Source organism: Cyprinus carpio, chromosome A20, assembly GCF_018340385.1.
Source record: "Cyprinus carpio isolate SPL01 chromosome A20, ASM1834038v1, whole genome shotgun sequence".
In the NCBI taxonomy this organism is placed as follows: domain Eukaryota; kingdom Metazoa; phylum Chordata; class Actinopteri; order Cypriniformes; family Cyprinidae; genus Cyprinus; species Cyprinus carpio.
The window spans coordinates 10,050,103-10,065,877 of NC_056591.1; the positions used below are offsets into that span (position 1 = coordinate 10,050,103).

The window sequence follows — 15,775 nt, forward strand, 5'->3', positions numbered from 1 at the left end:
ACTAACAAAACCTGGGATTCTTCTAAAGTCTTATCTAAAGAAGAATGGCGATTTATTCAGAGGCTCCCTATTGGCTGTTTGTTATTAAAACCAGTCCTTGATAGCTTTTAATGATAGGTGTATGTTTGATGAATAACGTTTTTCAAACTGACAGATTATATTGTGTGGTGGACAACAACCGATTTCAACACTCCCTAAAGAGTGCAATACAGTGTAAATGATTTTTTTTAAAGCTTTGTGTGATACAATTTCTGTGTGATAACTGTTTAAATGAGAATCCTACACCAAGTTTTCAAGCAAGGGAATAATCAGAAATATTAATCAGATGAAGTAATCCTTGAAAATGTTTCAATTTTTGTAATTACAAAAAATTTAGTATTTATGAGAGACTTCATTTATTATTTATTTAAACGTTTTGGGCAGAACTTGTAAAATAAGTATTTGACAATATTAATATATTATATTAGCATACATTATATTGAAATATTATAAATAAATATTATAATATAACATTATAATAATTTATGAAAAACATTTTATGAATTGATTGTTAACCTTGTGATTTAATTAGTTTATTTTTATACTTATAAGAAAAACTTTTCCACCTTTTTTATGAATATTTTTTACTCTTAAATTATAAAATCCTCTTTTATAGCTTAAAAAACGTCCAATTCTCCAAACTAAAATGCTGTCACATTTCAAATCCCACACAAACATAATTTTATCTAGACATTTGTTACTCTGAATTGTTTATTATGTTCTGCACTATATTAATAAAAACTAAATTGTTACTACTGGTGAATGACTCTTATAGTTTTCATTGCACACTAATATTAAAATGTCTGATTAAGTGATTATCAGTTAAAAAGCACCATTATTAAGAACATTATTATGATTTGGTAGTGTACCTGATATATGCTCTCCTCTGATTGGTCACGGATGGGCTCGTGTCCCGCCTCAAATACAATGTACTACAACATCGGCAGCAGAGGAAGATAAAAAAAAAGCAAAGGGACAGGAAAAAGGTGAGTGTGAAAAAAAAAGAAAAGAGAAAAGAGAAAAGGAAGAAGACTGATTGACCACACTGAATCAACAGCGGCCCCAGGAGCAGCACAGTGACCCTAGCAACAATGAAGTACTAAACAAAGCTGTGACATGGTTACCATCTTGACCTTAAGCAACATGCACTGGCCTAGCAAAGCATTATGGTCACTTTAGGTCATCGTTCACTGCAACTACAACTTCCGTACAGAGAATAATAAGAAACCTTTCGGTGGGAAAAATATGAGGTGTTCATTCTAACCTATGCCTCATGCATATATTCAGTCTTTAAAATTTTTATCATCCCAATTTTTTTTTTTCCTGCGAATCCGTACCCCTGTTTCTGTTCCTGCAAACAGGGCAATGGAATGAATTTTACAACATTATAGAGAAATAAATCACAGTGTAAAACACAACGCTGCATGTTTCTTTAATGAGGCATGCTAATGTTAGCTTAGCAGGGGCAACACAACTTTCCCAGTGTTTGTCTGCATTTGAGAAGCTAGCCACTGAGCTTTAAGATTATTTTTTTAAATGGCAGAGCCGTTAAAACCCATATCTGTGATATATTCCTCAATAACACACAAGGACCACACAGAGAAGAAAGCGATTTTTGGCAAGCAGCATTCAAGCTAATCTCTAACTCCTGTCTTTTCAAGACCACATTTGCACTAATAGCAGAATCGTCTCCATTTTCTGTGACATTAGATCTAATGGCTTAGCCGTTCCCATTTACAAAGTACTGTCGCCATTGGCTGTTTCATTTTGTTACACAGTTAGCCATTGGCTAATTCTTCTCCTCTGCAGCCCTCTTATAAGCAAATTGTTAATGCTTATCAGGTCTGCACTACTTTTAGTAATGACTGAATATAAACTAACTGCTAGAAGCAACGTTTCTCATTTCTCTGCTACTTTGTTACTAACGGCGAGTGGACATCCAGGCTTGCTATTTAAAGATACACTCATATCATATACATTACATTCCATATTCATTCCCATTATGATGCACAGCGGACAATACGGAAAGGCAATGTAATGCATGTAAACACACACATACACACACACACACACGCAGCCCAGATGAGATGTGTTAAAGCTGTCTGTTTTCAGTACAAAATTAATGAAAAGGAAAAGTTAACTACACATTACAGCGATGATTCACTGTTCATTTCTATATACAAATGACGAAATACCAGGTCTTATTAATTCGGGAGGAGTGAGAAGAGAGAGAATGGAGAGGAATTATTTATTTCTGTAAATGAGATTAACCGCATATTATTGAACAGGGAGCCCTGTTTAAAGTGACAGTGAGAGGCACACTAATTCGAAAGCGGACGTTCAGGCAGACATAATGATTAACCTTTTACTTCAAAGCGTTACCTGATACACGGGATCCTCCACATCTTCCTCCAAAATGGTCTGCAGGAGTGATCGCACAGAGAGGAGGTGATTGGAGGAAGGAGAGTAGAGAAAGAGGGAAACAGAAGAGAAGATGACGACGAGAAAAAGAGGCCAATTTTTGGTCATTCATGTCAAAACAGAGCAAAAGCATTTTTGACATCAAGCAGTGAGAACAGGAACACAAATGTAGATTTTGTCTCAGTTGAAAAAGCAGTGTGAAGGAAATCAACCCGCAGAAATGCACCTGCGATTCAACAGACAGAGAAAAGGGAAAGAGCTGCCTACTAATGTAATGTTAATATTAATGTTATAATTAATATTAGATGTAAAATTTAATACACATATAGTTTGTATAGTATATACTACAAATGTGGTATGGTGTATGTATATTCTAAAATAAATTAATTTAAAAAGAATTTTATATTTATTAATACATTTGTATAAACTAATATAAATAAATAGTAATAATATAATTGAAATATAAAATATAATAAATCATTTTGCTAAATATGTTTATCAGTATAGAATAATATGTAATAAATATTACTATGCCATTAATTATTATAAACTATTTGTGACATTAGTGTGTACCCGGCCTCATGTAAATCTTATTACGCTATTCTCTGAGATAAATAATATATAAGCCCTCTCAGAAATGTGTTGTTTTCTGTATTTTCATCCTTTTGTATTGCATATTTCATTATTCCCTTTGGAGTTTGTTGTTGTTTCTCTTTTACACCACTCTCATTCGCTGGCAGACGTATATGCAGTTGTATTTATGACCGAGCATCCGAAACGGTAAATTCTCTTTGGGGTGTTGAGTTTATGTGAGTGTGAAGGTTTTGTGTGAGTGTGTTACCTGATAAACAGCTTGTTCGCACTGCTTGTCCTTCTGAGCTTTCTTCTCGATTTCCTCTCTCTGCTTAATCTCATAAATCAACTGGAAAAGGTCACGGAGGTCAAGGATCACAGGCTCAGCCTGGGAACACATGCAGAAACACAGGCAGAGCGACAGATTTATAGAGACAAAGAGGAAGAAGTGACATGATCTTCTTAATAAGGGTCCATATTGAAGATCCGCTGTATTTTCTGCACATTTCTTCAAGCAATTCAGAGCAAAATACATAATAGAGTATCAGAGTATCTTGGAAAAGACATAACAAAGACCTCTTAACCTCTGCTTCGGCTGCTCTTAAATCTGCCAGATGAGAGGTGACAGAAGAAAGTGCTTTCCATTTAAAAGGGCTGGGTCAGGTCAAACTGCACTCTTTGTAGTTAGCATCAAAGCTTCATGTTAGCATTAAAAATGCATCTCCTGCAAAGCACAGCCTAAATGTCACTAATATCTCAATAAATACATGAATGAAAATCTGAAGCGCCCTCAAAATCCACCCTGGGTATTTTTCTGCTGCCTATTCCAGAAGACTCACACCAATGAAAAGCAATATGAGAAGACGTAAGAAAGAAAGAAAGAAAGATTGTTTACAGAAAAAGACAGACTTGTATATGATACAGTATCATTTCATCTTACAGTAGTGTGGTATATGGGTGTTTTTTTAACTATTTGGCCCTGTTTACTTTTAGAAATGAAACTGTTTTCACTGTTTTTTTTTATTTATCTGTTGTATTTAATAGTATTTCATTTTGGAAATGAGATATGACATTATAATAATTGTAATAAAATGTCTCAAAGGCTAAAGCTTATTTTATAACTGGCATTTATGTATCCTAGATACACACGATTAAATAATATTTTCACACTTTATGCAAATTTGACAAAATAACAGCTCGATTGGAAATTAAGCACAATACAAATATTAGAAAAGACTTTATTAGGAGGAAGTTTGTTGATTGTGGTGGAAATTACCCAACGATTGAGGGATATATTGCCATAGTAAAAAAGAGGAGAAAGAGGAGAAGGGCAAAAGAGGAGAAGAGAAAGAAAGAAAAAGAGAAATGAGAGAGAAACAGCAGGATGAAGCACGCATAACCATAACTGTGTCAAGAATGAGAAAAAATAGATTTCTGGCGGGATGAAGCACGCATGCAGGAACATGTAGCCATTCTTTTATCTGTATGTGTTTGCTGGGTCACATGTAGTTCAGAGCAAGAGAGCAATGGATGGGGGGAGAGAGAGGACAGCAGATACTCATCGACCTGGTATGGAAATCAACGGAGCAACTGCCACAGAACTGCAGCGTTGCAGACTAGAGCAATGCAACAACAAAGAACAGCAGCAGAAACAAACAACAACAGAGACAAAGATGAGACGCAAGACAGAGGCACAGAGATCAAGTCTTTCCAGAGGAGTGGAAGATGTCATAGCTGGTACAACACACATAGTCCAATTTTTGACCCTTTTCACGTATAAGTACTTACAGACTGAGCTGTTTTGATGGCCACAAATCGATGGTTTCCCTCTTTCCCACACACATAACCAAAGGCTCGGTGGTCCGTGATATCTTTCGCAATGTAGGAAATCTCATCAAATGAAATGCATGTTCTTAATAAACAACCTACAAAAAAAAACAACAACAAAAAAAAAAAACATTCAGACATTCGAACTGCCTGAATTATGGCACAAAAATACAAAAATACAAAATGCACACAAGTAACACAACCAGGCAGTATTTTTTATTTTTTTTTGGTAACAGACTGAAATAAAGAAAATGACACCAAAATACAGTAATAAAATGAAATTAATAACACTTTAGCTGAAAAACATGCTGTTGTTATAGCTCATATTATACTAAAAATAAAAATAGAAATCAATATATAATTAAAAAATGAAAGCATTTGCCATTTTTTTCTGAAAAGCGAGACTTCCAATCAGACATGCAGCCACCATATAACCTTATTTTTTCTCCTTTTATTTTCTTACAAATGGTCCACATTTATTGTTTTATTTTATTATCCCAATCAACCATTTCATAACAATTAAATTTAACCACCCACCTTATCTTAAGAAACATACAAAAATCAAACCAAATGATAATCAAAACAAACAAAAATCAAATCAAATGAATCAAATGAACTGACTTTTATGGTCAACTGAACCCAGGTGTGCACCAAAACCTCTAGTGTTACAGCAACAAGGTTATACTCAGACATTTATTTTTGTTATTTGAGTTCAAACTTCATGCCTCCTTTTTAAAAAGGACTTTAGCATGATTTTTTTGGTGCCTACCTGAGTTTTGCAGCTACCACTAATCAAACAAACCAAGAATTATGGTCAGCTGAACCCAGCTGTGCACCAAAACCTCTAGTTTGAAAGGAACAAAGTTATATCCAAACACCAATTTAAACTTAAAAATCCAAGGACAGCTACAGAGAACTTCAAAAACTGCTTTCAAACAACAAATGGACATTCAAACGAAGGGTGACGTTAACCCAGAGAGGGGATCAGAGGACAGGAAATAGGTCAAAAGCTCGGAGCGAGTCGTCCTCCAGGCTGATGGCTGAAACAGCAGGGCTTCGGCACTAGTGTCAGCCTCCTGCTGCTGAAGAGCAATCATCTGCTGAAATCTACTGCAAGTGGCAATCTTCCCCTCACCACCCACTTCATCTAGAATCATTAAAACATCACTAACACAATACACACGCCACACGCCGCATGCACAGGGGGAAGGAGAGACGCACCCCCATGGGCTCGGCAGTTAACTCGAGAGTTGGATGACATCTTATGACAACCTGTCTGCCTGCGAGGTGCTATTTTCCCTGCTGAAATATGAAGTGTTGTCAGTGACGTTTTAAACAAACTTTGAGAAGGAGGTTCCTTTGTTAAAAAGTTTTGAATGAGGTTAATGGGCAGCTTTCATTATCAAACTAATGTCATGTGCCCACGCAGAACTTAATGATTTCACACTTAAAACTGAATGTGTGGATTTTACATTTACATTTTCAGAGGTGTGACAGCCCTTGTGAAAATGAAGTACACTTCTGCATACTTTTAAAAAGAGTATTTATTATAGAATTAATATATTTGTGCAAACTCAATGTAATGTTTCCGGGCACTTAATTGCATGTTATATACAATTACTGTAAATTCAAATGCATTATAGTTTAAATTTATAATAAATGTTATTAGTTGAACTTAAGTAGGAACTAATTAATTAAATGTGCAATATTTAATGTCATTTCTATTGAAATGTGTGTATTTTGAATATATTTGTAATTACACAATTGTAAATGATAATGCAATTTAGCAGATTTAAAGTATATTAATTCAAATATCACATAACACTACAGTTTAAATTATAATCAAGTACTTTACATGTGCTTTTGATGTTAGTCAACACATCAAGTTTACTACTTTAAAGCATGGCAAAAGATTATTAAAACAATGATTTAAAATATATTTTAAAGTAAAACGTATGCCCATGAAGTCTCAGACTAAAATGCATGTCTAGGGTGTTTTAATTGAAAGAAACTTGTAGTGACATATCTTAAAATATGTCAGTGTTGTTTATTTCGTCTCAAGATGCTCACCAGTAATGTTTTATTCTAAGGTACTTTTATAAAAGATACTTAAATGTCCTAATTGAACTGTGGCTTAATCCTGGCTTAACCTAAGCCCTGTCTGTGAAACCAGGCCTTAATATGACATTATTATAAAGCACACTCTACTCAATTACATTAAGAAAGTCATAAAAGTGTACCCTCTTTAAACACACTTAAGTGTTATTTTATTTAGTTAATTTTCTATTATTTGCAAATACATATATTTAAAAAAAATAAAAATTAAAAAATAAATAAATACTTGATTTGAAATACACTGAAAGTGCACATTCAATACAATTAAGCGTACTACTTTTTTCACAAGGGAGTAGCTTAGCTTTTTAAAAGTAGAGTAGCTTTTATCTTTCTAGCTGCATTCAGTTGATTTTAATAGATTGGTTTGCACACTGGAATGAATTGGTTAAAAAAAAAGATTCACTGATTGATTTAATTCCCTGTGCTGGATTATACATCACTTTTTTGTTCCCCTTCTCTGGTTTCATCGATGCTGGCTCATACTTTTTAGCTCTTTGATTTTTGGAAAAATATAACTAGAAAGAAAATTTCTGGCTTCCCAGCATATAAATGGCTTGTTTTCCAAGAATGCTGCTTGTAATACAAAATGAAACAGTCCCACCAACTGCAGACTTTAATCTTTCAAGTGCTTTTCTGGGTTTTAGATGCAAAATCTTCAGCACATAACTGCGTTTCCATTCCTTCTGGGCAGTTTAAAATTGGAAGCATAGAAAATCCTTGAAAGATTAATTACTTGTGTGCCTATTCAATGCCAGCCTTCCTCTAACTAGTTCACAGAATGGAATATTTGCCGCGAGCTGGCGAAGCAAGTCCTGTGTTATCACAGTACACGAGCCTCTTTCCATCATAATGACCCATAATCTGCAGGTCATTCGCACATGTAAGAACTCACGCTCAATAATACACACAATACCATACACCGATGCTTCATCAGAGCAGCATGTTTCAGATTGCTTCCCTTTCATTCGTTCCTTTTCTTTCATTCAAATCATCACAGCGGCCCTACGAACTCTGAGGTCATGCCACTGCACAGATAATGACACTGTTACCATGGTGATGATACATCAAGCACCACACTTCTAAGACCTTTGAGCTACCGAGGTCAGAAAGTGGGCACATTACAAGAGGAACCATATACATGCTCTTCACATGAAGGCTGTTCATTATTATGTTGCCTTTCAAGGTACAACAGTCTGGACAAAGCATTAGCTTGTGTATTTTTCTCAGAGAAGGCCTCCCAGAAAAAACACAATACCCTCAAAAAACACATTAAGTGGCAATGGTTCTGGATGTATTTTTTCACATGAACCAAGCCAACTAGGTACAATGTAAATCACAAACTATTATATGGTAATCAATTTTTGTATCTATAGAAGCTAAACATTAACTTTTGTTGCAAAATAAACAGACAAAAGATGGCTTCAACAAAAGCATATTCCAGTGATTAACAACCTCGGAGATCACAGCAGTTCTGTTTTTATAGCGTTACAATGCTACCTCTGTCAGTTCTGGAACAGACCCATCCTATGACCAATACAATTCAAAGGCAGGAAGTTCAGGTTATTCACGGCCGTCAAAGAATTATAAACACAAAAACCTTAAACAAAACCCCCGCCCTGTTTAATCGCTCCCTGAGGGAACACACATACAACCTAATGACAATACACAAACAGAGCTCATAATGAGGTTTTAGTGTCTGGGGACGTGTCCAACACTATCTCTGAGTACTTCTGAATAACACAATTTTTCTGAGAGTGTATACGTGTGTGTGTGTGTGTGTGTGTGTGTGTGTGTGTGTGTGTGTGTGTGTTTATCTCTGGGGGCTGCTGAATAACACTAGTGTGAGGAGAGGGGAGACAGCGGAAAGGGAACGCTGGTGTTACAGAGATAATGAGGATCTGGAGTCCAACGCTAAGCTCTTCAAAACCACACATTCACAGCTAATTAACCAGCCGCTTGACTCCCGTACACATTCACACACACGCGCATACACACATTAGCCACGGCTTTATTAGGTCCTTGTGTAGCTATGGGCCAATAGTTAGAGATAAAGAACATGTTTTAGCCCTTATTTCATATCGTTGAAGCCGCTACGTGTAAGCTTTGCCATTGGCTTCCGCCGGCCGACAGAAAAGAAAAGGGAAAAAAGGGACAACGTGTCCCAAAACGGGACAATTTTTTATTTTTTTTCAAAAATCAGTGCAGATGAGGGACAGTCCCAGAATCCCTTCAGAGCTTGGTGCCACCAATTGTTTGCCATACAGCAAGGGAGGATTATACAAGGACTATCTGGGTTTTGCAAATGAGTCTGCCTAGTAGAACAATTCTTTCAATTTTCTCTCCCGGTCTTGTTCGACATGCTATACAGCAAATGGCTTTATCTACTTGGTCGAGCTTTTCAAATGGAGACCCTCTCTGTTCAATAGTATCTTCTCCCTGAGCGCAGAAGATCATGACTGTGTGTTAGTGTGTGTGTGTGCGCGTGCAGGTATTAACAGGTGGGACTATCGATACACCATCCTGCCCAGAGGAAGGTGCAACTGTAACAGTTCTCTGCCGTGAGGAACAGACTCTGTTTGACGATGATAAGAGCCTCTCAATGGCATCACTTCAAACTGATACGCCACTTCAGATCCACATTGAACCACACATCTAAGCAAAACGCAGCCTTTCGAATGGTTTTCTGGGGTTTTGTACTGCTCTGTGACACCAGATCGTCCCTGACCTCCAGAAAATATGCTGAATGATAGTTCAAATAAGTAAAAATAGTTAAAAATAAAGAAAAGTTCTTTTTGGACTGTGCATGTAATGTGTTATGCCCGTATGCAATTTTTCTCATGAAGTAGGAAAATATTTAATTCATATTCTGAGAAAAAACAAGCTGATCCTGTCCTTAAGTCATTATGTGTGAGAGTGAACACACAATAAGAAAGTAAAAAGCAAGAGAGAGGGCGAGAGAGAGAAAGAGAGAGAGAGAGAGGTGAGAAAGAAGCTGAACACACATACAAAGTGACAGCGGTTTGATCGGGCATTTAGCGACACACTAATTGTTCAATATTTCATTCTCTAAACACACTCGCATCTGTTGCCTTGAAGCCTGTCCAAAAAGTCAAACCGGAGAAAAGCTGCTCATCATCCATTTATCATAAGCAAGTGGAGGGAAGGAGAAGGAAAAACACATTTTTCTGTCTCCTTTACTTGTTTAGAGGTGAAAACAGACAGACAAGTCAAAGAAGAAGAATTACAGATTGAATAACCAACCTTACAAGGTCTCATTCAAAGAGTGACTTGTGAAGTTAATTTTTCAGAGACAGAAATGATAGAATACACCAGAAAGAAATGTATGATCAACCCTCCACCCCCATATAAAGTTCTGCTTGGATTTGTCTATTCAGGAGTATTTATAAGCAGCCTTTGCAATCTAAACTGCTTTCCTGTGATGTAAGTTTTCATAATGAACCTTATAGTCTTGGATAGTCTTTACTATAAAGTTGCTTGCTTTTAAACATTTACTGCTTGGTGCAAAATCTCCAGCCTTCAGATGGACCACTCAAAGCCGACCTGGCAAGCTCTAATCTGACTGGCTGACTTTACACAACCAACCTATATATATATCAAGCTCTAATCTGACTGGCTTATATAATAAAAAAAAAAACAGAATATTAGAATGATTTCTGAAGGATCATGAAGAAATAAGACTGGAGTAATGTCTGCTGAAAATTCAGCTTTGCATCACAGTAATAAATTACATTTTAATATATATTCAAATATTGTTTTAATCTTTAATAATTTTTCACAATATGACTGTTTTTACTGTATTTTTAAATCAATGTAATACAAAACAATAAAGGAGGCTAGAAAACAAGGACAAAAACTGCCCAACCCCATCCCGTCACTGAATGGAAGCTGAATTGAGTGTAAATTCAAAGCAGTCAGCTCAACAGAGATCAGCTTAGAGCTTTGCTGCAGAAAAAAAGCCCCACCGCTTTTGAAGTCTACAGATCTGTGCTGTCAAACCAGCCACGAGCACATCCTTTACAGTGTCTAAAGTCAATACTCGACCATATGAACCTGAACCGTGAGACAGCGTGACATGCCGATGAATTTGTAAGTTAAAGTGTATGTGTGTTTTGTTGTAAATCACAGAGAGCTCCATTTGTGGTGTGTCACCGCGAGGTGGATTGATGTCTAAAGAGCAGAGGACCAGCCGACCTCAACATCAAACACACACAGAGTAAATCATAAATGCAGACTGAACTGATCCTGCATCAATCTCGTTAATTCTGATTAACAAAACGTCCTTTTGCCACTTCTGTTGTGCCATACATGTAGGAATATATGCATGTGTATATGTGAGTGTGTGTGTGTGACTGACTGCAGTGACCGTGGCAGGAAATAACTCTCACCCCTTTAACCTTCATATTCCTCAGCCACCGTTATCTCATTAATGAGTTTAGCATGATTTATCATCCTTCCTCCACATCTCTCTCTTGTGTTTCTCCTTTCAATACTCTCATCTCATGCATCCTGTCCTCCTCTCAACTATGCTATCATGTTCTCTCTTTCTAGCTTTTCTGTGCCATAATCTCTCTTTTGATCTTTGTGATTCCTATTGGTTTACTTCTTCAGACTCACATTTAGATTTTCTTAGTTAAACACTCAGAATGGCACTCTATGGATTTGAGGAAATAAAGATACATTTTGAAATAAAATACTCGATGGGTTGTCTAAATTTTATATATATATATATATATATATATATATATATATATATATATATATATATATATCAAATACATCCCCCACACATGCTAAAAAAACACACCTATAAAAATAAATAAATAAATAATATATATATATATATATATATATATATATATATATATATATATATATATATATATATATATATATATATATATATATATCTTAAATATTAATATATAACAAATATAATGTAACAAGTGCTTATATATAACAATCCACCATCAAGTATGTATTGCTTGATTTTCATCTAGGCAAACTCTGTTTGGGTTATTTGCAGTGCTAATGCAAATATTTATTTAGTATTGACTCATTCCAAAAGTACCGGTACTTTTCGACCTTCCTATAGCACATCATGAAATGGCGTGATTAAAGATATCCTACATGTTCCATACCACCGTGTAGGAGTCTGATCATTATAATAAAACACACACTTGGTGGTGGATTGTGTGTCCATATTTAATCATCTCAGTGTGGGAGCTAGACAAGGAGACACGGTGTCATTACTCCCATCAACCAGCCCTGACTTGCCCTCCCCACCACCCCCCACCCCCCAACCTGCTGTTGCCACGGTGCCAGGTATCCACTAATTAGCAGCTGCCATAGCAATGATAAGTGTTCCAGGTCTTTGATTAGAGAGAAAGAGAGAGAGAAACTACACAACTATACAGCAACTGCCTGAGAGAGGGGTAATTAGTAAGGAGAGAACTGAGTTTAATCAAAAATGCCACCGGTGCCAACACACACACACACACACACACACACACACACACACACAAACACACCTACACACACTCGATCAAGGATGGACAAGCTAGCGGGGGGGCAGCCAAAATGACTCCTCAGAGAGCTGGATTGGAAAGGAACTTCAGAAATGAGCTGCCCATAGATGCCTCTGGGAAAACAAAGTATATGGACAGAAAAAAGGGAGAGAGAGACACTGGGTGCAGAGACTAATAACTCTTGACAGCTCAAAACGGATTTGAAATGCCATGCGAATTAATAATTTTATCTCATGCTATTAGTGCCAACGAACTGCACTGTACCAGCAGGAGATATGGGACTCCTCTTAGTGAAATATACCTTCTGATGTTTATTTATTTTTATTTCGTGCTATAACTAGTAAAGAGGAAGAGAGGATCAGTTCACGTGCCACTTTAACTGAGGCGCTACAAGTGATCTGGCACGACACATTAAAGTGCAATAATATGGTATTTATTGTTTGACTTTTTTTTTTAATTACTAATTTTGAAAGCTGAAAGCTGCTCTGTCTGGTCTGTCTGTGAGTTGGCAGTTTCCTCTTTGCTCCACAAGGTATTTTTCACTGTGTGAGAACATGATGTGTGGCGTGAGAGCACCGTGGCTTGTCGGACGTAGCAACAGTAACTAAGGGGGGGCGGGTCTTTGTGAAGGGTCAATTAACTAATCAAATTAATTAAATATATCAACATTGCTGAGATATACTCATAAATTACAGAATAAGACATCTTAACTTTTTTTATTTTATTTTCACTCCAAATTAATGCATTCAATTCATGGCCCTACTTTTTTATTATTATTTTTTATAGCGAACACTTACTGTAGCTCATTTTATTAGCCCTCACTCCATGTGCTTTCTCCTTTATACCACACGCACACAAGTTCACTCATTCCGTCTAATGACATTAGATTAAGTGGAACTGATTTAGTCATTTACATCAACAGCTGCTTTTTGCAGCCATTAGACCACTCTATTGGATGGGTCAGATCTCATTTCCATGCAAATCAGTGGCACAGAATCAAAGATGACTCTCCCTGCATACTATTTGTGACTTATGAAACTATATATGAAGACTGAATCTGGAAAATAAAAAGGAGATCTCAGGCACATTAGATACGAGAGGCTGGAGTCATTCTGTAAAATTACTTTTCTGTGGATTCACAATTCACCATTAAAAAAAATTATATATATGTTCAATATAACATGAATGTAATCAGGACATTCCACATTCATCATGTCTTTGTCACGTGACCTATATCAGCATCAGTTTTGTTGCTTTACTACCATTTACAAATTCTCTCCGTGGCCTCATGGGGTAGTAAAGTGTCCACTTACTTTAGAATCTTGTCGGAAGTATTAAATCATTCAGTTTTGTTTTGCTTACAGTTTTAGGAAGATTTTCTCCTACTATATAGTAAGGAAGTATGCCTTTATATAGTGATTTTCCAAGCTCTTTGTCTCTCCATATATGTAAGGAAGTAAGATAGCAACATGGCTCCAATCAAATCAAATGTATCTAATTTAGTCAAAAAATAGAAACAAGCCACAATAATTCACTTATGAATTTCCATTTCAGTCAGGACACTTCCTCTGAAGGTGGCTGCTCATGTAGGCAAAAGATAGCAACATGGCTCACTTGGTATTGAAACCAAGCCGAGCAACTGTCACTGAAATGAATGGGAATGCTAACGAATAGCTTTCTTTAGGTATTATAGTCTTTACTGGTGTACACAGGCTTTCAGTCCTAACTAAGGAGTAGTTTCTTCCGCTCTGGTCTCCCTGGCTGGAGGCCTCCCTGTCCTCTCCCTCCTCTCTGGACACCCAATAATACGAGTGGCTGGTCTTGGCAGGCCTTCAGACAGCAATACAACAATACGATTAGCCGAGTCACAGTACCCCACACGGCCGTCCGCACCACATACCGTTGCCGTTCACTGAGTTGATCATAATGAAATCAGGGAAGCTGTCCTCTTCATCAGAGGAGAGCTTGGAGGGGGAGAGCCAATGCCAAATGAGGAAAAGAGTGAAGTGTAAATGGGGGATATAGTACCGGAAGATAAAGCCTGGAAACGTACCCACAAAATCAGAGGACAGTGAGGGACAAGTGTGCTAAGTAAGTCTAAAGAAATCTGTCCAAAGCTTTCTGTCCATTTCAGTCTACCATCTCCATTTTTTCTGATTGTTTGCTCACCCTTGCCTTTAAAGTAAACATGGCTCACTGTTTTACAGTACACTCTCAGTCCGAGTTCTACTGTGCACTGAATCTACTGGAATGCTAAATGAATAGCTTTCTAATCGTATTATAGTCTTTACTGGTGTACACAGGCTTTCAGTCCTAACTAAGGAGTAGTTTGGAGGTGGCAGTGGGCTGGAGGCCTCCCTGTTTTCTGCTTCCGCTCTGGTCTCCCTCTTTGTGGGAGAGTTAATAATACGAGTGGCTGGTCTTGGCAGGCCTTCAGACAGCAATACAACAATACGATTAGCCGAGTCACAGTACCGCAAAACGGCCGTCCACCTAGTTTCCATAATGTAAATCATAAAAATCCTCTTCATCAGATTTTAGAGCCATTGAGGGGAACTGAAATATTTCAAGGAGGAATTGAGTGAATACCATGGGGGGGGGAGGACCGCAGATAAACTGGAAATTCCTACACAAAAAGGACATATGATGAAAGCAGCTCACCATCTCCATTTTTTTATCTTGTTTGCTCACCCCTCCATTTTTTTATCTTGTTTGCTCACCCTTTGCCTTTAAAGTAAAATATTCTGTTTTACAGTACAGTCTCAGTCTTCAGTTCTAAGGTGCACCAAATGAAATGTCAAAGGTTAATCACTGGACACCCTAAATGCCAACAGGGTAATACATGGACAGAAACTGATAACGAGGTAAGACAAAAAGATGTAAAAGGCACAAGGAAGACACGGGAAGGAAATATAATCTATGTCAATAAAATAATAATATAACGATAATATAGGTATATATGACCCTCAGTATATTGATGGAGATTATAATGGTGACCTTATCACCTTTTAAAATATTTTTACTGAGTCTGGAGTAGAAATTATCCAGAGCCCTGCACAGGCGTGTGCAGGAAAAATGGCTTTGTGGGCCACAAATCCCCATTTGTTGAAGCAATCACTGGACTTCTTTTTTCAGTCATTTTAATTAAAGGGTTCATGAAATGAGAAGCAAATTTTGCATTGATCATTTTGGAATCAAGAGGCCTTTGTACCATTAAAAACTGGGGAGCAAGTTTTGCCAAAATGCCTGAAGAC

At 36.9% G+C, this 15,775-nt stretch overlaps 1 protein-coding gene across 1 annotated transcript in view; it reads right to left on the reverse strand.

Moving 5' to 3' along the window:
* Positions 1-15,775, reverse strand: part of LOC122148957 (disabled homolog 1-like) — a 96,834-nt gene that overhangs the window by 32,724 nt on the left and 48,335 nt on the right. Inside the window, 5 exon segments of the mRNA XM_042777570.1 lie at positions 909-971; positions 2,422-2,460; positions 3,302-3,421; positions 4,822-4,923; positions 5,579-5,588. Coding sequence (XP_042633504.1) covers positions 909-971; positions 2,422-2,460; positions 3,302-3,421; positions 4,822-4,923; positions 5,579-5,588 — 334 coding nt within the window.